This window comes from Miscanthus floridulus, chromosome 9, assembly GCF_019320115.1.
Source record: "Miscanthus floridulus cultivar M001 chromosome 9, ASM1932011v1, whole genome shotgun sequence".
Classification (NCBI taxonomy): domain Eukaryota; kingdom Viridiplantae; phylum Streptophyta; class Magnoliopsida; order Poales; family Poaceae; genus Miscanthus; species Miscanthus floridulus.
The window spans coordinates 31,058,910-31,080,023 of NC_089588.1; the positions used below are offsets into that span (position 1 = coordinate 31,058,910).

Here is a 21,114-nt window from a genome sequence, read left to right on the forward strand (position 1 = left end):
ACGGTCGGAGCACCACCGCCACCGCATCGACTCCACTGTGGCCAAGTCCGCTGGGGGCGCCTGGCGTCTCCTTGACTCGCCCGTCCTGTTCGCTGAAGCCACGTGTAACTCACACGCACGCCATGACCACCCCGCTGGAGCCCCGTAGTGACCCGCATGCTTCGAGGCCATAGCCCCCACACCGACGCCGCCGACGTGATCGGAAGGCCACCACCGTGCCCAAAGCCACCGGAGACCCTAGAGGACCCCTCGACCTACCCAACATGCCCGCTGGAGCATTGTGACGCCCACGCGCACCACAGAACCAGCCAATGCCACTGCACCCGCGCCATTCCCGCACACCTGTTGTACTCGAGCCGCCGTTCGCCATGACTAGTGACTTAGGAAGCACCATCCATTGCCCTAACCCCACCGTTGTAGTCGCCATGGCGTGGGGAGGCTTTTCCCCACCTCAATTGGATGCCTGAGCCATTGCGGGAGCTCGCCGGTGAGCACGTCGTTGGTGGGAGCGCGCCGTGGAAGAAACAGAGGAGAAGGGGCGAGTTGAGCAGCGCAGCCCTGCACCCGGTGCACATGAGCCGAGCCGAGGGGAAATGACGATGGACTCGGTCCACCATGGACCCTGCCTTAGGTCCATGGACCGTGAACTTGGGTCCACCGTGAGCCGCGCTCACGCCCACAGCTAGGAGACGAAGCCTAGTAAGAGCCCAACTATGCCACGTGGCAGCGCCACAGCACGCCACGTGTCCGGGTCAGCTCGGCCCAGACCGGCCCAACCCGAGCCCACCAGAGCCCGTTTAAGACCCGGCCCATGTTGATCGTTGACCGGTCAACATTGACCGTTGACCTAGCCCCACATGTCAGTGACACGGACACTCTGGACCCACACATCAGACGCTGACGTCATGCTGATGTCACATAGGACCCACATGTCAGAAGCCCACACAGCCAGGGTGACGTCATGCTGACGTCACGATGACATCAGCTGCTGACGTCAGCAGCCAGGCCCCACATGTCAGTGGCCCTGACCGATTGACCGTAGACCGTTGACCATTGACTCGCTGTTGACTGATGTTGACCTTGACCGGACCCACATGTTAGTGACCCAAGAGTCCCTAGGCCCACTTGTCAGAACTGATGACGTTGCTGACGTCATGCTGGCGTCAGCTGGGCCCCACCTATCAGTACCAGAACTGGGACGATGATGTCATGCTGACATCATCATGCCACGTGGACTAGCCACTACGTGCCACGTGTCAGCCCAGGATTAATTCAGCCTTTTTTCATTTTCAGAAATAAATTTAAACTTAAGAAATTCATAACTAATTCATATGACCTCAGAAAAATACGAAACTAGGACCAAAATTCATCTAAAATCGAGCTCTACGCAATGAATCCATGTTTGAGTGCATTTGGCTCTTTTGAATTTTCATTGCTTCTTTGTGCTACTCTATAGACGTCGCTAACGCGACTATAACGCGATCGTTTGTAGACTCGGAGGAGAACTGGACGGACGAGGATCGCGAGTACCGTGAGGAGTACGGAGATGACTACACTGAGGGTGCCACATCCCACCCAATCTCATAGCACCAATTACGCACGGCTAATATAGAACTGCTATTGCTTTACTTTATAGTTGTAATCACACTGTGATAGGACCTGCATGGTAGTATGCTTTCTTGATGGCCTTTACCTTGATGCAACCTTACCCCTGCTCACCCTACTATTAGGCTAGACACATGCTTGCTGATATATTACTTATTACTTCTACTACGCTTGTACTACGTTGGTGCGTGGTGGAAACTGGTGTTATCTGGACTATGGGAAGAGTGCTGCGTGTGTGACTTGGGTGTGTGGAGGGTGAGGGTTATTTCGAGTAGTTGGAGTATATGACGAGCCTGGGGCAAGTCTTGCCATGGGGTGCTACCTGGGCACCCCTGGAAATGGATACCTGTGGTGGGTAAATGGTATTTGAGGTGGTCCTAGGTGTGAACCTGTGATGGGAGGAGCCCGGGATGGAGGTGTTATGGTGGCACGGTAAATGGAAACCCTGATGGAGACATTCTAGCTTGGTCGACCCTAAGGACTTACTAGTGCTCAGATTCACCGGGAAGCCTTACGTACCACTCGCCCTATATAGTGCGGGACGGCCGGACTACTTGGTAGGATATTGCCACTACTGCTAGGTTGATAGCGGACAGTGTAAGGAGGTACGGGGCATGGAGGATTTCCCCCACACCCTTCCGAGACTTCATGGAGACCTTATGGACCCGGCTCATGACTCATAGTTTCAGCCACCCCAGACTAGACTTGGGGTGTACCAGGGCTAAATGGTAGAGTGGCATTATCCTAGGCTAGCCAACGGCCAAAATCAGCCCAGTTGACGACGGTCAGCGAGGAAGGCGGATCTTGTGGTTATGTAAAACCTCTACAGAGTGTATGGTTGATCGATCGATACATGTGCCGACTTGTCGGCTATGGACCTTTCCTAGGTTTCGCTTAAACTAGATAGTGAGATGAGTCCTTCTTTTCTCCCCTGTGAGAGAGTGTCGGTCGTAGCCAGGGGCTACAGGCCTTGAGACAGTGCCGAGAGGGAGTTGGCCTGTCGACTGAGCGATGGTATGGTTATGGTATGATGTTGATGGAGATGGTGGTATATTGATCCCAGGATCGAAACCTGGCTCTAGGAAAGGGATTGGGGAGGAATGTGTGTGGGAATGGTGTTAAAACTTGACCAATTATTATTATATACTTGATATGCTACTGCATAGGAAACCCCAGCCTTATAGGTTCCTTTTGGCTATATCCAACTTGCATCCAATTTCCACAAAGCAATGCTCATAGGGTTGGGAGTGGCAAGTACAAATTGTACTGATAAATTTTGGCACACAGGTTCTGCTGAGGAGTATAGCTCCAAGGAGTTTGACGGATGAGGGGTTCGTGCCTACGCTCGAGTTTGGCGATCTTATCTACAAGCTGTTCTGAATGAATGCTACATTTGATTCCGCCAATGCGGCGATGTAATAATTTATGTAATTCCGCACTATTTGTACTCTGATATTATCATTGTATGGATGTGATATTCGACTGGAATTTGGGTAATATGATCTACAATGGTCTTATTACACTTCGACGCTGTGGATTTCCCTTCATGGAAATCGGGGTCGTTTCAGTTGGTATCAGAGCCATACTTGACCATAGGACGAAACCCTTAGAAATGGATGATAGAATAGAACGTGGACAGCCCTTCTTTCAGTTATATACCAACCCTGCATTTACTTTTATGCAAGGCTTATCTATTATTGACCTGCTAACACCTGATCCTTAAAACATGCGGATGGCAACGAACGTCGACTGGCCGCCTCTAGGACCGCTATCTCTGGACCACGCCAAGCTTACCTTCGACCTACATGAGCTTGGGGGTTTTGCACAGACCCTCTGCCGAGTTCTCATCATGTTAGGTGTCCCTGACGAGCTTGTCAAGGTCACCTACACCGGGAAGCCAGCTCAGGAAGGAGGAATCGAAGGACTAGTTGCCACCTCAGTCGAGTTCCCAGCTAGCACTACCTTACCTTCTATCCCAGCTTTCACCGAGTTGACTATAGAGGACACAGTCGAGGAGGGACTGCAGGCTATCTCACACAAGGCACTTCGTAGAGTGATGAGGGACCACTATGAGCACCTGAAGATGACAAAGTTCCATCTACTTCCCTAGGCCCTCGACCTCAGCCTTACCCCTAGTGAGCAGAGTTTCACAGTCAGCAGAGTTATCCTTGCTGAGGAGGACAGATGCCTTCGCGTCTTAGCTATTCACCTATTGGAGTAGGATAGGTACATGACCCAGCTGGAGCAGAGGAGATGTTAGGACTAGGCCCTCCGGTGGGAGTACCAAGAGCGAGACTCGTAGGGAGCATAGGAGCAAGCTAGTCTGCTCGAGATAGTTGCCAAGCTATAGGACGAGCTCAACCGTCGTGATGAAGTCCACAAAGCCGAGGTCGCTGACTTACAGGACAAAGCAGCCGACCTAGGCAACAGGAACAGCTACCTCAACAGCAAGGTATTAGAGTTGCAGAGAGAGTTGGACGACAAGAAGGCCGAGTTCAACTGTAGAGGAGACAGAGAGAGGTCCAAGGGGATTGATATGCTGAAGATTCAATCTCGAAACAAGACCCTGACTCAGGAGCTAGAGGAGTTTAGGAAGAAGGCCGTTCACAACCAGGGTCACCTAATCGAGGCACTCAGGCAGACCGAGTACCTACAAGACAAGTGTGAAAGGACATGGCAGGCTTAGCAGAAGTCTGACAGGAAGCACCTCAGGGAGATGAAGGGTATGTGGGATCAGCTACCCAAGGAGATTCGCAGTAAGACGAAGCCTAGGATAGAGGAGTTTGAGTTAGCCCCGACTCACCTCAACCTAGATGCCTGCCCTACCCTACCTGGAGCCAAGCCTACTGAGGAGCTCGCCGAGGCCTTGAAGTATGTGTCCTGACTTCACAAGTCTGACGAGGAGATCGAGATTGAGAATAGTCGTATCCCAGCTACGGTGTACGAGTTAGAGTAGAATGACCCTACGTGGTCATGAGTCATGTCAGTAGCATCCGTAAGTTGTACCCCATGATGTACCCCTTATGAGATGTATTATGAGACATTATGCATAGTACGATTCTCGCACGTCTTCAAGTGTAGCTACTGGAGATGATGCTATGTAATAAAACCCATGTAATGAATGTTTTGGATCTTATTGCATCTTATGGATCTTATTGCTTCTTTGTAATGAGTGTTGGATAGAAAAATGTTTTTCTTTAAATCGTCAAAATCATGTAATCATATTGAATCATAAGCACTTATGGCACAAGCATTAAATTCTCTATGATCCGTGTTGCAGATGCCGAACCACCGATCTAATCGCCTGATGAACCGTGGACATGCGCCCACCCCTGAACCAGTTGAACCAAATGGGGAACGTGGTGGCAACAACTGTGGGCGTGGCTATGGCCGTGGATGTGGAGGGATACCCTTCCACCTAGAGAATACTCTGCCACCTGAGGAGAACATTCCACCACCACCACCACCGAACCTGGCAAAAGTGATGGCACAATAGACCCAGCTTCTTGCAGCTCTTGTTGAAGGAGCAAACCGTCGCCAGAGAGGTCAGCAGAATGACTTCCAAAGGAGCTAGAGGGATTTCTGAAGCTAAGGCCGCCTACCTATGATGGCACCAACCCTGACCCGCTTGTAGCCGATGACTAGCTCAAGGAGATGGAGAAGAAGCTTGACCTCACTACTTTCACCGACGATGAGTGTGTTGGAGCAGCCACACACCAGCTCATAGGTGTAGCACGCGCCTGGTGGGACAGTTTTAGTGATTCCCATGAGGACCCTGTCAACATCTCGTGGGATGAGTTCGCCGAAGCATTCACTGAGTATCACATTCCCAAGGGTGTCATGGAGGCCAAAGCTGAGGAGTTCTGCAACATCAAGATGGGAAAGGACAGGGTGACTGAGTACACTACTCGTTTCACCAATCTTCTGCGCTATGCACCTTCCTATGTTGTGAACTCTAAGAAGGAGAAGCTGTACTATTACCACAAGGGACTTAACCCGCACATCAAGCTGAAGTTTGGCGGTATTGAGAGTAACACGTTGCGTGCTCTGGTGGATCGCTGCATCCAAATTGAGAAGGACCGTGCTGAAGCTGGAGAAGAGTACAGGGAGAGGAAGCGTAAGCCTAAGGAGTCTCTCCGTGGTCGTGATCGCAAGAGGTTCCACAGAGATGCGCCATCCAGGGAACGCTCTCGCCACAACAGGGATGACAACCCTGGATTGAGTAGGGGTAGTGGAGGCTACACCGCCAAATACTCCCACCCTGCTCAGGACCATTACACTCAGGACCATTTCAACCGTCCCTGCTCAGCGAATGAACGCCCAGCACAGAACCGCTCCGCACCAAGCACTGGAAACTAGAAGGCACACGCGCCAACCCCTACAGGCGGTACGCCTTTCACCTGCTTTGGTTGTGGCCAACCAGGTCACAAAGCTGCTGAGTGCCCATAGAACTCAGCTGCTCAGAAGTCTCAATTCAAGGGATCTGCTACTCGTGGTCGTCTCAACCATCTGGATGCCAAGGAAGCACAGGCTGCCCCTAACGTTGTGTATGGTATGTTTTTAGTTAATGGCAATACTACATCAGTTCTATTTGACTCTGGAGCAACTTGTTCTTACATATCATCCAAGTTTGCACGAGAGCATGACCTGCCTATAACCCCACGTGAAAAGCCTATCATCACTAGCTCACCTTTAGGAGACCTAAAATGCACCCACATCTGTAAGGGAGTGAGTCTTACCATTGAGGGTCTTACCTTTAAAGCCGACCTAACCTTGTTACCTTCCATGAACCTAGATGTCATCTTAGGTATGGATTGGTTAACCATTCACCGAGGTATCATATCATGTTCACCTAGATACGTCCAAGTGACCCATCCATCAGGCCAAGTCATTAGATGTGAACCCCAGTCCAGAAAGTCCACCTCTATCCTGTGTGCCCTTAAAGCCAGTTCAGAATCACAGGAAGAGGAAAAGATAGTTCATGATGTGCCTGTGGTCAGAGACTACCCCAATGTATTCCCTGAAGAATTACCGGGTATGCCACTAGACCGTGATATAGAGTTCATCATTGATCTTTTGCCAGGAACAGGACCCATTGCCAAGAGACCCTATCGCATGTCAGTTGGTGAACTGGCCGAGCTCAAGAAACAGCTTGATGAGCTCATCTCAAAGGGATATATCAGACCCAGTGCTTCACCCTAGGGATCCCCTATTCTGTTTGTTAAGAAGAAGGATAGCTCAATGAGAATGTGCATTGATTACCAGAACTTGAACGCAGTCACCATCAAGAACAAGTACCCTCTGCCAAGAATCGATGATCTGCTTGATCAGCTTCGAGGTGCCAAGTATTTCTCCAAGATTGATCTCAGATCTGGCTATCATCAGATGAAGATTCGAGAGAGTGACATCCCGAAGACAGCTTTTGTGACTAGGTATGGGCAGTTTGAGTTCACTGTGGTATCCTTTGGACTCACGAATGCTCCCACATACTTCATGAACATGATGAATAAGGTTTTCATGGATGAACTAGATAAGTTCATGGTGGTATTCATTGATGACATCCTTGTCTATTCATCCACCACTGAAGAACATGAACATCATCTGAGAACGGTGCTTGAGAAACTAGCCCAACATCAACTCTACGCAAAGTTCAGTAAATGCGAATTTTGGCTACAGAAAGTTGCCTTCCTAGGCCATGTACTATCAGCTGAAGGTGTCATAGTTGACTCAGCCAAGATTGAAGCTGTGAAAGAGTGGGATCAACCCCGTAATGTGACAGAAATCAGAAGTTTCTTGGGATTGGCTGGATATTATCGCCGATTCATCGAAAACTTCTCTAAGATAGCCCGTCCCATGACCAACCTTCTTAAGAAGACTAAGGAGTTTGAATGGATGCCCGAGTGCGAACAAAGCTTCCAGGAATTGAAACAGAAGCTTACCACAACTCCTGTGTTAGCATTGCCTAATATCAGCAAAGATTTTGTGGTCTATTGTGATGTATCCCGTCAAGGACTTGGTTGTGTACTGATGCAAGATGGAAGAGTGATAGCATATGCGTCTCGATAGTTGAAAGAACACGAGAACCGTTACCCAACCCATGATCTTGAATTAGCAGCAGTTGTGCATGCCTTGAAGATCTGGAGACACTACTTGATAGGCAACAAGTGTGATATCTATACGGATCACAAGAGCTTGAAGTACTTTTTCACTTAGGAAGATCTAAATATGAGGCAACGCCGATGGCTAGAGTTGATCAAGGACTATGACCTAGAAATTCATTATCATCCGGGAAAAGCTAATGTAGTCGCAGATGCTCTTAGTCGCAAGAGTTACTATCACGCCTTGATCACTAAATCCGTACCACCTGAGCTCAAGGAAGAGATTGATGATTTCCAACTTGAGATACTACCGCATGACTTGTTGAATGAGCTCTGCATACAGTATGATCTCACAGATCGCATCCATCAAGCTCAGAAAAGTTGTGAAGAGATTGAGTATCTCCATGGTCTGATGAAACTAGGCTACAAGACCAACCACCAAGAAGATGAACAAGGAACCATCTGGTTCAAGAACAGAATCTGTGTTCCATCTGACCCAGCACTACGAGAGGAAATTCTGTCAGAAGCTCACGATTCCAAGTACTGTATTCACCTTTGAGGTTCAAAGATGTATCAAGACCTGAAGAAACACTTATGGTGGAAAGGCATGAAGACAGACATTACAGGACATGTGGCACGTTGTGACACCTGCAACAGAGTCAAGGCTGAACATCAAAGGCCTGCAGGATTGCTAAAGCCTCTTGATGTTCCCGAGTGGAAATGGGAGAACATATCCATGGATTTCATAGTTGGATTGCCCCACTCACAGAAAGGCAATGATTCCATCTGGGTGATTGTTGATCGTTTGACCAAGATTGCTCACTTTGTACCAGTTAAGACCAAGACCAATGCCGAAAAATTAGCGGATCTATATGTTGAGCATATTCTCAGACTGCATGGAGCTCCCTCTAGCATTGTATCTGATCATGGTCCTCAGTTTGTGTCCTGATTCTAGGAAGCTCTGCATAAGTCCATTGGAACCAAACTTGATTTCAGTACCGCTTATCACCCACAGATAGATGGATAGATAGAATGAGTAAATCAGATCTTAGAAGACATGCTTCGTGCTAGTGTACTGAATTATGGCTCTGATTGGGAGAAATGCCTACATTATGCAGAGTTCTCTTACAACAACAGCTACCAAGCTAGTATCAAGATGTCGCCATTTGAAGCTCTGTATGGCAGACCTTGTAAGACACCTTTGATGTGGTCCCAACCAGGAGAAAGAACGTTCTTTGACTCCGCTAAGATTCAAGATGCAGAAGAAGGAGTTGCGCAAGTGAAGGAGAATTTGAGAATTGCTCAAAGTCGATACAAGAGCTATGCTGACAAAAGGAGAAGAGAACTTGAGTTCAATGTGGGAGATTTTGTCTACCTCAAGGTATCCCCGCTACGTGGGACTGTCAGATTCCATGTGAAAGGAAAGCTTGCCCCTAGATTTGTTGGCCCATACAAGATTTGTAAGAGGATTGGGAAGCTCACCTACAAACTTGAGCTACCCGAGGAATTGATGGGTGTACATCCCGTATTCCATGTCTCACAGCTACGCAAGTGTTTGAGAGTGCCCGATAAAGTAATTCCAACTGATACACTTGACATTCAAGATACACTTGAGTATAAAGAACATCCTATCAGAATTTTGGGCAGAGATACCAAAGAGACCCAAAGCAAGACTATTCCTATGTGCAAGATCCAATGGAGCAATCACACTGAGAGAGAAGTAACATGGGAGAAAGAGTCTAACATCTGGCTACACTATCCTTATCTTTTCGAAGAGTACGTTACGCTTTAATCTCGAGGACGAGATTCTGTTAAGGGGGTAGGATTGTAACAACCCGAAAATCCATACACTAAAAATACCAACTACAAATTTTTTCTCAAAAACTCCCATGTGATGATGAGTGTCATGTATAGAAACCCAACCTAAGAGATGCATTAGGTCTAACCTCAACCCAAGTCAACACATAAGCATGGCATATCATTTGTTAATTGTGTTTATTTAAATGATAACAAATAAAGTATTGCATACATTATTAAATCAAATTATGATCTGAAATTCTATTTGCTTTATGTTATGCTTATCAACTCCTTTGAAGTAATAAAACATGAAACAACTAATTAAACAAAGCAAGGAATAAAAGTGTAAAAAGAGAAAACTAATCTTATTTTTATATATATCAAACTACACCTATGATTGATATACAAACTAGCTGAATAAATTCCTAATATATAAAAATATATAAAAGAATGTGGTGGGCCTCATATCTAAACTTCAATGAATAAGATACATCAATTTTGAATTCAAATTCCAAATCAATTTGAATTTAAACAATAGAGAAGAAAGAAAAATAGAAAAGAAAAAGGAAATGAGGAGAAGGCCTCGCGGCCCAACCGGCCCAGGCCACCGACCAGCCAGCCCATCACCTCACTTCCCCCTGCTGGCCCACGCGTGCGCAGTAGCAGGCCGGCCAACTCGCTCGGCCTGCCAGCGCGCAGCAGCCCAGCGCGTCGCCCACGCCTGCGCACCCGTCTGCCTCGCTCGCAGCCACTGCCCGCTGGACCCCGCATGTCAGCCACCCCCGTCTATAGTGTCGTCTTCCTCACCCACGCCTCAACCGCCTACGTGACCGGCGCCCGACAGCGGTGGCAGGGCGAGCCAAGGGTCACGCCCGGGGCATGGCCCTGTCCTTTCCTTGCGCTGCGCCCACGCAACCTCACGCGAGCCATTGGATGCCACTGAACATGCCTCCACCGCTCGATCGCCGTCCGCCATAGGAGCATGGAGCTCGGCTATAAAGCTCAGCCCTCGGTTGCCCTAGCGCCCCTCCATCGCCACGCCGCCACCATGGTGGCCATCTACTACGCACCCGAACCAAGAGAGAAGAGGGAGAAGGGGAAGAAAGGGGGGAGCAAAATGCCGAAGCTGCTACCGGGAGGAAGACCGGGAGATCACCGGAGCCGGAGTAGGCGACACTGCACGACACGGCTTCTGGAGCTACATGGCCTCGACTCTTCACTGCACCGCTATCCTCTCGCCCTCAACATCGATAGTGAGCCGTATGCCACTAAGATCCCTCCTAAGCCCCATGGACACGAGCACGCACGGGCGCACACCGTAGAGACGCACATGGCCGTGGCGAAGCCACCGTAGCCGCATCACCGCAGTAGAAGTGACACCACCGCCTTGGCTGGCTCCTTCTCGCCGTGGAAGACGCCCTGCTTGCGCTCAGTGAAGACGTAGGTCACTGGAGGACCCCGGAGGCCACACCTTGCCACGGTCGGAGCACCGCCGCCACCGCGTCGACTCCACCGTGGCCAAGTCCGCTGGGGGCGCCTAGCGTCTCCTTGACTCGCCCATCCTATTCACTAAAGCCACGGGTAACTCACGTGCATGCCGTGACCACCCCGCTGGAGCCCCGTAGTGACCCGCGCACCTCGCCGTCGTCACCATGTCGTCGTGGCCGCCGGGAAGTCCCTACCGGCCACCTAGAAACCAGAAGTCCCGCCTTGAGCTCTGGATGCCCTCGCCGCGTCCACATGGATTTGTAGGAGCCTACACACCCCACTGTGACACCCCTCCGAGGCCATAGCCCCCACACCGACGCTGCCGACGTGATTGGAAGGCCGCCGCCGTGGCCAAAGCCACTGGAGACCCTAGAGGACCCCTCGAGCTACCCAACATGCCCGCTGGAGCATTGTGACGCCCACGCACACCATAGAACCGGCCAATGCCGCTGCACCCATGCCATTCCCGCACGCCGGTTGTACTCGAGCCACCGTTCGCTGTGACCAGTGACTTAGGAAGCACCATCCGTCGCCCCGACCCCACCGTTTTAGTTGCCATGGCGCGGGGAGGCTTTTCCCCACCTCAATTGGATGCCTGAGCCATTGCGGGAGCTTGCCGGTGAGCACGTCGCCGGTGGGAGCACACCGTGGAAGAAACAGAGGAGAAGGGGCGAGTTGAGCAGTGCAGCCCTGCACCCGGTGCACATGAGCCGAGCCGAGGGGAAATGACGATGGACTCGGTCCACCATGGACCCTGCCTTAGGTCCATGGACCATGAACTTGGGTCCACCGTGAGCCGCGCTCACGCCCACAGCCAGGAAACGAAGCCCAGTAAGAGCCCAACTACGCCATGTGGCAGCGCCACAGCATGCCATGTGTCCGGGTCAGTCTGGCCCAGACCAGCCCAACCTGAGCCCACCAGAGCCCGTTTGAGACCCGGCCCATGTTGACCGTTGACCGGTCAACATTGACCGTTGACCTAGCCCCACATGTCAGTGACACGGACACTCTGGACCCACACATCAGACGCTGACGTCACACAGGACCCACATGTCAGAAGCCCACACAGCCAGGGTGATGTCATGCTGACGTCACGATGACATCAGCTGCTGACGTCAGCAGCCAGGCCCCACATGTCAGTGGCCCTGACCGATTGACCATAGACCGTTGACTCGCCGTTGATTGATGTTGACCTTGACCGGACCCACATGTCAGTGACCCAAGAGTCCCTAGGCCCACTTGTCAGAACTGATGACGTTGCTGATGTCATGCTGACGTCAGCTGGGCCCCACCTGTTAGTACTAGAATCGGGACGATGATGTCATGCTGACGTCATCATGCCACGTGGACCAGCCACTACGTGACACGTGTTAGCCCCGGATTAATTCAGCCTTTTTCCATTTTCGGAAATAAATTTAAACTTTGGAAATTCGTAACTAATTCATATGACCTCAGAAAAATATGAAACTAGGACCAAAATTCATCTAAAATCGAGCTCTACGCAATGAACCCATGTTTGAGTGCATTTGGCTCTTTTGAATTTTCATTGCTTCTTTGTGCTACTCTAGACGTCGCTAACGCGACTATAACGTGATCGTTTGTAGACTCGGAGGAGAACCGGACAGACAAGGATCGTGAGTACCGTGAGGTGTACGGAGATGACTACACTGAAGGTGCCACATCCCACCCAATCTCGTAGCACCTATTACGCATGGCTAATATAGAACTGCTATTGCTTTACTTTATTGTTGTAATCACACTGTGATAGGACCTGCATGGTAGTATGCTTTCTTGATGGCCTTTACCTTGATGCAACCTTACCCCTGCTCACCCTACTATTAGGCTAGACACACGCTTGCTGATATATTACTTATTACTTCTACTACGCTTGTACTACGTTGGTGCGTGGTGGAAACTGGTGTTATCTAGACTATGGGGAGAGTGCTGCATGTGTGACTTGGGTGTGTGGAGGGTGAGGGTTGTGTCGACCAAGTTGGAGTATACGACGAGCCTAGGGCAAGTCTTGCCATGGGGTGCTACCTGGGCACCCCTAGAAATGGATACCTGTGGTGGGTAAATGGTATTTGAGGTGGTCCTGGGTGTGAACCTATGATGGGAGGAGCCCGGGATGGAGGTGTTGTGGTGGCACGGTAAATGGAAACCCTGATGGAGACATTCTGGCTTGGTCAACCCTAAGGACTTACTAGTACTCAGATTCACCGGGAACCCTTACGTACCGCTCACCCTATATGGTGCGGGACGGCCGAACTACTTGGTAGGATATTGCCACTACTGCTAGGTTGATAGCGGACAGTGTAAGGAGGTACAGGGCACGGAGGATTTCCCCCACACCCTTCCGAGACTTCATGGAGACCTTGTGGACCTGGCTCATGACTCACAGTTTCAGCCACCCCAGACTAGACTTGGGGTGTACCAGGGCTAAATGGTAGAGTGGCATTATCCTAGGCTAGCAAGCGGCCGGAATCAGCCCAGTTGATGACGATCAGCGAGGAAGGCGGATCTTGTGGTTATGTAAAACCTCTGCAGAGTGTATGGTTGATCGATCGATACATGTGCCGACTTATCGGCTATGGACCTTTCCTGGGTTTCGCTTAAACTAGATAGTGAGATGAGTCCTTCTTTTCTCCTCCGTGAGAGAGTGTCGGTCGTAGCCAAGGGCTATGGGCCTTGAGACAGTGCCGAGAGGGAGTTGGCCTGTCGATTGAGCGATGGTATGGTTATGGTATGGTGTTGATGGAGATGGTGGTATATTGATCCCAGGATCAAAACCTGGCTCTAGGAAAGGGATTGGGGAGGAATGTGTGTGGGAATGGTGTTAAAACTTGACCAATTATTATTATATACTTGATATGCTACTGCATAGGAAACCCCAGCCTTATAGGTTCCTTTTGGCTATATCCAACTTGCATCCAATTTCCACAAAGCAATGCTCATAGGGTTGGGAGTGGCCAGTACAAATCGTACTGATAAATTTTGGCACACAAGTTCTGCTGAGGAGTATAGCTCCGAGGAGTTTGACGGATGAGGGGTTCATGCCTACGCTCGAGTTTGGCGATCTTATCTACAAGCTGTTCTGAATGAATGCTACATTTGATTCCGCCAATGCGGCGATGTAATAATTTATGTAATTCCGCACTATTTGTACTCTGATATTATCGTTGTATGGATGTGATATTCGACTGGAATTTGGGTAATATGATCTACAACGGTCTTATTACACTTCGACGCTGTGGATTTCCCTTCATGGAAATCGGGGTCGTTTCATGAGCTCTCTATGTTGATGAATTTTTGTTGTGACTGCTTTTGCTTAGCCTGAAACAACTCTCTATCTTGATTATCATTGTTTTAATTTTTTCTGAAATAGTTGTTTTTGCTTAACCTGATTAGCTAGTGACTATCTATTTTCTACTTATTGGTCAACTTCTCTTTCTATCAAAGCTGAAAACTGAATGTCAGTGTGCAAGCTGTGACTAGTCTGAAAATGGCTGCTTCCATGTGTGCAAACTGAATGTCAGTGTGAAAACTGAATGTTGCACTACATAAGGCTCTTGCTTTCTTTTATGTAGCATCCAGCAGCATGGCAAGCTCAAGTGAAGCACCTGATTAATGACCCCAAGACTGATCCAGCAAGGAAAGCGAAGTCTAATGATCCAGGCTAGAAATATGCCTACTGGCAGGACCCTACTAGGAGAGACTGGGTGACATGTATCCTGTGTGGAAATGAGGCTTCAGGAGGCATAAAGAGGTTCAAGCAACATTTGGCTGGTGGATATGGAGATATTGTCCTTTGTCCAAAAGTTGCCACTGAAATCAGGAAAGAGATGGAAGCTTACTTGCAAAAGAAGAGAAGAAGGCCTTTGTTCTTGGATGGTATTGAGGAGGAAGATGGGGAAGATGAAGTTGTGGAGGTAGCAGCAGCAGATGTACAAACAGGAGTAGATGGGGGTGCAACACCAAAACTGGCTGCAAAAAAACCAAGCTCTGGGACAGCCGCCAAGAGAAGACATGCTACCTATCAATTAAAGGCTTCAAGACCTAGCAATGGCAATTCAACACCAAAGACACCAAAGACAACAAAGTCTGTTGTTGCTATGCTTAGAAGAACACCTGAACAGATAGTAGATCAAAGGTGTGCAAAGGACTTTTAACCCACCATTGAGTCCAGCACAAAGACTAAGGAGGAGAAGCAATATGTGGATTTGCAATGGGCACTATGGTTCATGGAGTGTGGTGTATCCTTTAATGCAACAAATTCAAGGCAATTTGAAATTGACTGTGAGGCAACAGCCCAATATGGTTTAGGGTACAAGCCTCCAACTAACCAACAGCTTGGTGAACCTTTGCTTCAAGAATGTGTTAAGGTGACAAGTGCCATGAGGAAGGACCATGAGCAGGCCTAGAAGCAATATGGTTGTACACTAATGTCAAACGGATGGACTGATATGAGAGGGCGCCACTTGATTAATGTTCTTGTGAACAGCCCTAAGGGAACGTACTTTTTGGAGTCAGTTGATGCATCAAGTCAAGTTCATAGTGCAACAATGTTAGCTGATTTGTTACAGGACAAGATTGAGGACATTGGAAAGGACAATGTTGTTCAAGTTGTGACCGACAATGGCGCTAACTACAAGGCTGCTAGTAAGATTTTGATGGATAGGATTCCCACACTGTTTTGGAGTCCTTGTGTTGCACATTGCTTAGATCTGATGTTGGAAGAAATTGGGAACTTGAAGGCATTTAAGAAACCTATTGCACGTGTTAGGCATGTCACCACATTCATTTATAGGCATGGGAGGCTTCTTAGTGCAATGAGGGCTCAAACAGGTGGGAATGATCATGTTAGGGCAGTAAAGACTCGATTTGCTACATCATTTCTGACATTGAAGAGTTTGTACAAGAACAAGGATGTCTAGAAGAGCTTGTTTGTTAGTGAAGCATGGATTGGGAACAACTTGTGTACAACTACAGCAGGTCAACAAGTGCAACACATTGTGCTATCTACTAAGTTTTGGAACTCAGTAGAAGATTGCCTAAGAGCTTCAGCCCCACTCTTAATTGTTTTGAGGGTTGTTGATGGTGATGAGAAGCCTGCAATGCCAGAGGTCACAGCTCTAATGAATCATGCAAAAGATAGGATAAAGGTCAGCTTCAATATATCAACCAAGCAGGGACTGCTCAAGCGTATCATAGACATTATTGAGAAGCGTTGGGTGAACCAAATGGAGCATCCATTGTATGGGGCTGCACTATATTTGAACCCAGGAAAATTTTATCCTCTTGTAAAAGCTAATGATGATGCCACTGTTGGGCAGCTAAGAGGTTGTTTTATTGAAGTGCTTGGAAGAATGATACCAGATGTGGAAACACAAATGAAGATCAATAGGCAGGCCATTGAGTATGAAGAGCAACGTGGAGATGCCTTCTCAAACAAAATGGCAAAGGAAAGCTATGACAAAATGAGTCCTCGTAAGTGTTGTTAATCTCAGCTTGCAAATTTTAGCAACTTAATTGCATTCCAAACTCCTAATATGTGTTGTACTTTTCATCTAGTTGATTGGTGGCGTTCTTATGGTGGCCGAGCCATTGAACTACAAAGACTTGCTAAGCGTATAGTTAGTCTTTGTGCTTCATCATCTGGTTGTGAGAGATGCTGGAGTACCTTCAATTTTGTGAGTATCCTTGTGATTAACAATTTCTATTTAGATGCATACAATCTGATTTTTTGTTTTGCTTCCCATTTGATTTTTTTTGTTTGTAGATGCATACAAAGAAAAGGAATAGGCTGCTGCACAAGAGATTGAATGATATTGTTTTTTTTCATACAATCGGAAGATGAGAACAATGTTTCAGCTTATGCGTGAGAAGGCAGGCAAGAAATATGACCCTTTGGTCATTGAGGAGTTTGATTGGGACAATGAATAGGCTGATTCATTGCATGTGCCCATTCCGGGTGCTCGAGGGTCTGATGCTGTCAATGAGCTCACATGGCAGCATGTTGATGAAGCCACCGGTGCATCACAAGCGCTGCAGGGTCGTAATCTTCCTACGAGAGCTACTGCTATTCAATATTATAGTCGTTCAAGAAATATTCCTGTTCCTGCTACTGAAGATGGAGAAGAGGAAGATGAAGTTGAAGACCCACATGATGATGCGGAAGTGAGCGAGTGTGAAGAAGATGGCAATGTTCTTGCTACTGAAGAAGACAAGGATGCTGATCCTGATGAGTTTGATGATGGATTTTAAGTGCCGAAACAGAGATTTACACTCCTGCTGATAGATTCTTTTATGTTCTGCACCCTTGCTGTACCTTTGTGTTGTCCTGCACTCCTATTGTATGGCTTTGGTGTAGTTGACTTAATTAGTATGCTTTAGAATTCAGTACTTCATTCTAACTTTGTGGACTATTTGAGACGGACTATGATGTCATTTGTCATGCTCATGCATGCACTAATGCTTGCTAATTTGTTATCTTGCCTCTTGTGTATTGTTTCCTATTTAATTCTCAGCAACGGATAATGTGTTTGATTGCTGAATTCTTTAATTGTCGTGCAGTTTCCTTTAAGGGGTTGGATGCTACATGGGAGAAGAGCTTTTGGAAAGAAAAGAAAGGAACATGGGCTCAAGAATTGGCAACAAACAAAGTATGTATGTGCTCCACTGGTATATAAAATTCTAGCTTACAACGTCTTACAATGTGTGTATGGCGTCGCCTAGACGTCCGCCACAAACGCCTAGCCTCAAAAACATTGAACAAGAGTACAGACAGACAGAAACCAAAACTCTGGTTACAAATCCAACAAACACCTTTACTTGAACATTGCGTATCTATCGCTGTAGAGGAGCTAAATGCTCAGTAGGCCACACATTACAACTCCTTAAGATTTATTGCAGTGGTACTGGTACATTTACGTTGTCAACTGTGAGTGGTGCCTGGCTTTTAAAAGATTCTAATCTTATGGCAATAGCTGGACAGCTGCAATTTTAGGGATCTTCTCACGGAGCTTCTGAGTCAACGCTACTCGGACAGTCATCACACCAGCAGCTGGGCCTGTAAGCCTAACCTTGACAATAGGCTCCTCGATTGTGACAAACTCGAGCTCGCCACCTCCTGTGCCAGCAAGGTATGGCCTAATCTCGTCAAGTACCTGATATAGGAGAAAACATGTAATTGATGTTCAGTTTCTATCTCAATGCCCTTAAAAAAAAGCTGATCCATGAGAGGAATGGAAATTATACATCTTCAAGGCTAGTTTTCAAAGTAAGAAAAAGCATAAGAGCGATAGCAGTAGTCTCATTTGCTTGTTGGTCACCATATCTTCTTTATTGCTTTGATCTTACATATATGAAGTATAAACTTGGAAAATTACAAAACTTATATCAGCAGACAGAATTTCCTATCAACGATAGCATGATTAACATCACTGCCTGTATCAGTCGAACAGGGTTGCACGGTGCACCGCTGTAGCACAGGTGACAGCTGAAAGGATGTTACCTCACATACTGAACAATTCATAAGGATGCAAAAGCTAAATTGTTAGCCATAACATAAATGTATCAGTGGGGTACAAAAGCTAGTTGTTATGACATATGATACAAGGACAAGCTCTAAGTTCATACAATGGAAATCAGCCAAAGAACCAGAGCTTCCATCAGACAAATAATCAGAAAAATGACGCTGAATGAGTGCAACTACACTGAAAAGTCCTGACCTGCTCCTACGAACAAAAAACTGAAGTAAAGCATTCCACCATTGCAATACACTTTCCACAATATATCTAATAGTTAAAGATGAATAATTCAAGCCTACAAACTGCACAGAAGATGGATTTTAAATGTAAAATAACTGATAATAACATCATTATGCAGTCACAGCACTGTAGAAATAAATAAGCACAACTCATCAGAAAACTCTGAAATTCATTTACAAAGTATATAACATGTTTCAGAAGAATTTGATCTTATTCAAGGAAAATTCATTCCAATTAGTCAACATCCGACAAAATAAATCCTGGTTTACTTCAGTATTCCATAAGAATCAAGTGATCTTTACTAATGGAAATATTTGGCCAACAATAGAACATTTACCTTTTCAATGTTCTCTTGGTTCAACTCAAGGCCTGTTTCCTCATCAGCGATGGGCTCAACCGCAACAATCTCTGGTATTTTCTCCATCAAGCGCCGTTCAATACCCATCTTCATCGTTGTTACTGAAGCCGGGCATGACCCACATGCTCCTTGCAGCTTTAACCTTACCACGTTCCCGTCAATCTCATGCAACGCAACATTGCCTCCGTCTGCCATAAGATACGGCCTTACTTCATCCAACACCATCTCAACATTTTCAGCAGTCAGTGGCAGCTCGATCGCAGGGTCTGGATTGGCAACAGCTTGAACCACTGCCAGAGCAGGACACAGTTAGAGTTGCAGTTACTTGAATAGTTACATCTCAATAAATTAAGACAGAAAATACAAGCAAATAGTCTGAATTGTGGAATTCCCTGATACCTAACCTTAATCACTGTAGGAGATGCTCCAGCTCGTACCAAAACAGTTAACTTTCTACTCCTATATGCTTAGATGATAATCATAACACAGCATGGACAATAGGAAACTATGCTCCCAAGACAGAAGGTATCATATAGTCCTACAGAACTGGATAGTGGCAAGGTGTACTTCATCGTTTTGTTAATGTTGCCAGCTAGTCACTGCATAATTACAAAGCATACCACATACGACATACCATCTACATTTTAGCACCATGTGTCACTATATCGAAAGATTGATCATCTTGGAACGCAATCCTTAACCAAGAACCTAAGCAAGCAAGCACTATGTGGCAATAGATAGCTGGCTTTCACTCCTAACACCTGAACGTTGGGTTTATAACAACACAGTTTGCGGGTGCAAAATTCTTCCTTTTTAGCAGATGATGCGGCAAGATAATCCTTCCTCTACAAAATACCCCACCAATCCTTGAGACAGCTCCATACACTACCAATCCAATCCATACAGTAAGGTAAGCTTGAGAGAGTTTTCTACCGATCCATGAAATCCCTAACAAAGATGGAGAGAAAAAGAACCGGGACTAACTAGCTACGAGCCAACAAAGAACTGACCTTGCCGACGCCGTCGACGACCCAGGGGCGTGGAGGTGGCAACAAGCCTGGGCGCGGAAGAAGCCGGCACGGCCGTCGACGCAACCCCCACCTGCGCACCGAATCGAGAACCCATCAGCCGGACCGAGCCAGGCAAGAAAGCGCCCCTCGAGAAGGGGGAACGGAACCCTTACCCCGAAGGGGTTGGGCGAGGAGGATGAGGAGGCGGACGTCGATGGGACCGCCGCCCACGCCACGGCCGCCGCCGCCGTCTGCATCGCTGGAGAAGAGAAGCGCGGTGTGAATTGTTTGTTGCGCGCGGTTCTTGGGTGGAATCGTCCGGTGAAGATTCGGTGTGGGTGGAATCGTGGAGCTCGTCTTTGTGGCTGGAGAGGTAGGAGTAGGACGCGGGTGATTGGCGTGTCTGGCTTGCTCTGTTCTTCTCTTTCTTTTCTTTTCTTTTTTCTATGAGGAAAAATAGAAATTACTGTTAAGAAGCTTCGTTTCTGTTGGTATAATTTTTGTTTTCTGTTTTACTATAGTATATATACTCCCTCCGTATAGGATTTAGAAGTCGTTCTAGCGCAGAAGCAAAGTTAGGGAAAGGAGGTCGTTCTAGCGTAGAAGCAAAGTTTTGGACGACGCTACCCTTACATGCGCTCGCTTCGGCTCCCGCACCGCGCTCGGGCTCCCGCGCCACGTTAATATTTGCTCGCTGCTCGCGCTGGCCTGTGACGCTCGCCGCTGGCCTCTCGCGCTCGCCGCTCATCAGCTCTCGCCTCCCACTCCCGCCATTCCAAACCATGGAGTTCAAGCCGGAGCTCGTCGCGCCGGAGTCGGAGGAGATCGCACCGGAGTCGTAGGAGGTCGTCGCGTCGGAGTCGCAGGAGCCAGAGGAGGTCGCCGCGCCGGACTCGGAGATGGAGGTGGTGCCGGACTCGCAGATGGCGTCGGACTCCATCACGCTGGAGTTGCAGGAGCTCGCGCCGGACTCGGAGATGGTGCCGGAT

General features: G+C 47.8%; 1 protein-coding gene and 2 pseudogenes across 1 annotated transcript; 1 reads left to right on the top strand and 2 right to left on the bottom strand.

The window, feature by feature from the left end:
• The first annotated feature begins 15,229 nt into the window (after window positions 1-15,229).
• LOC136481656 (uncharacterized) lies at window positions 15,230-16,508 on the top strand (annotated as a pseudogene).
• Window positions 16,509-17,628: 1,120 nt separating this feature from the next.
• On the bottom strand, window positions 17,629-20,510 carry LOC136481657 (nifU-like protein 2, chloroplastic). Its single transcript, XM_066478986.1, has 4 exons — window positions 20,299-20,510; window positions 20,126-20,216; window positions 19,095-19,405; window positions 17,629-18,154 (listed from the first exon to the last, which is right to left on the bottom strand). Exons 1-4 carry the CDS (start codon window positions 20,380-20,382, stop codon window positions 17,963-17,965), a joined length of 678 nt encoding a protein of 225 aa, XP_066335083.1. The 5' UTR covers window positions 20,383-20,510; the 3' UTR covers window positions 17,629-17,962.
• LOC136481658 (uncharacterized) lies at window positions 18,163-19,070 on the bottom strand (annotated as a pseudogene).
• Window positions 20,511-21,114: the final 604 nt, after the last annotated feature.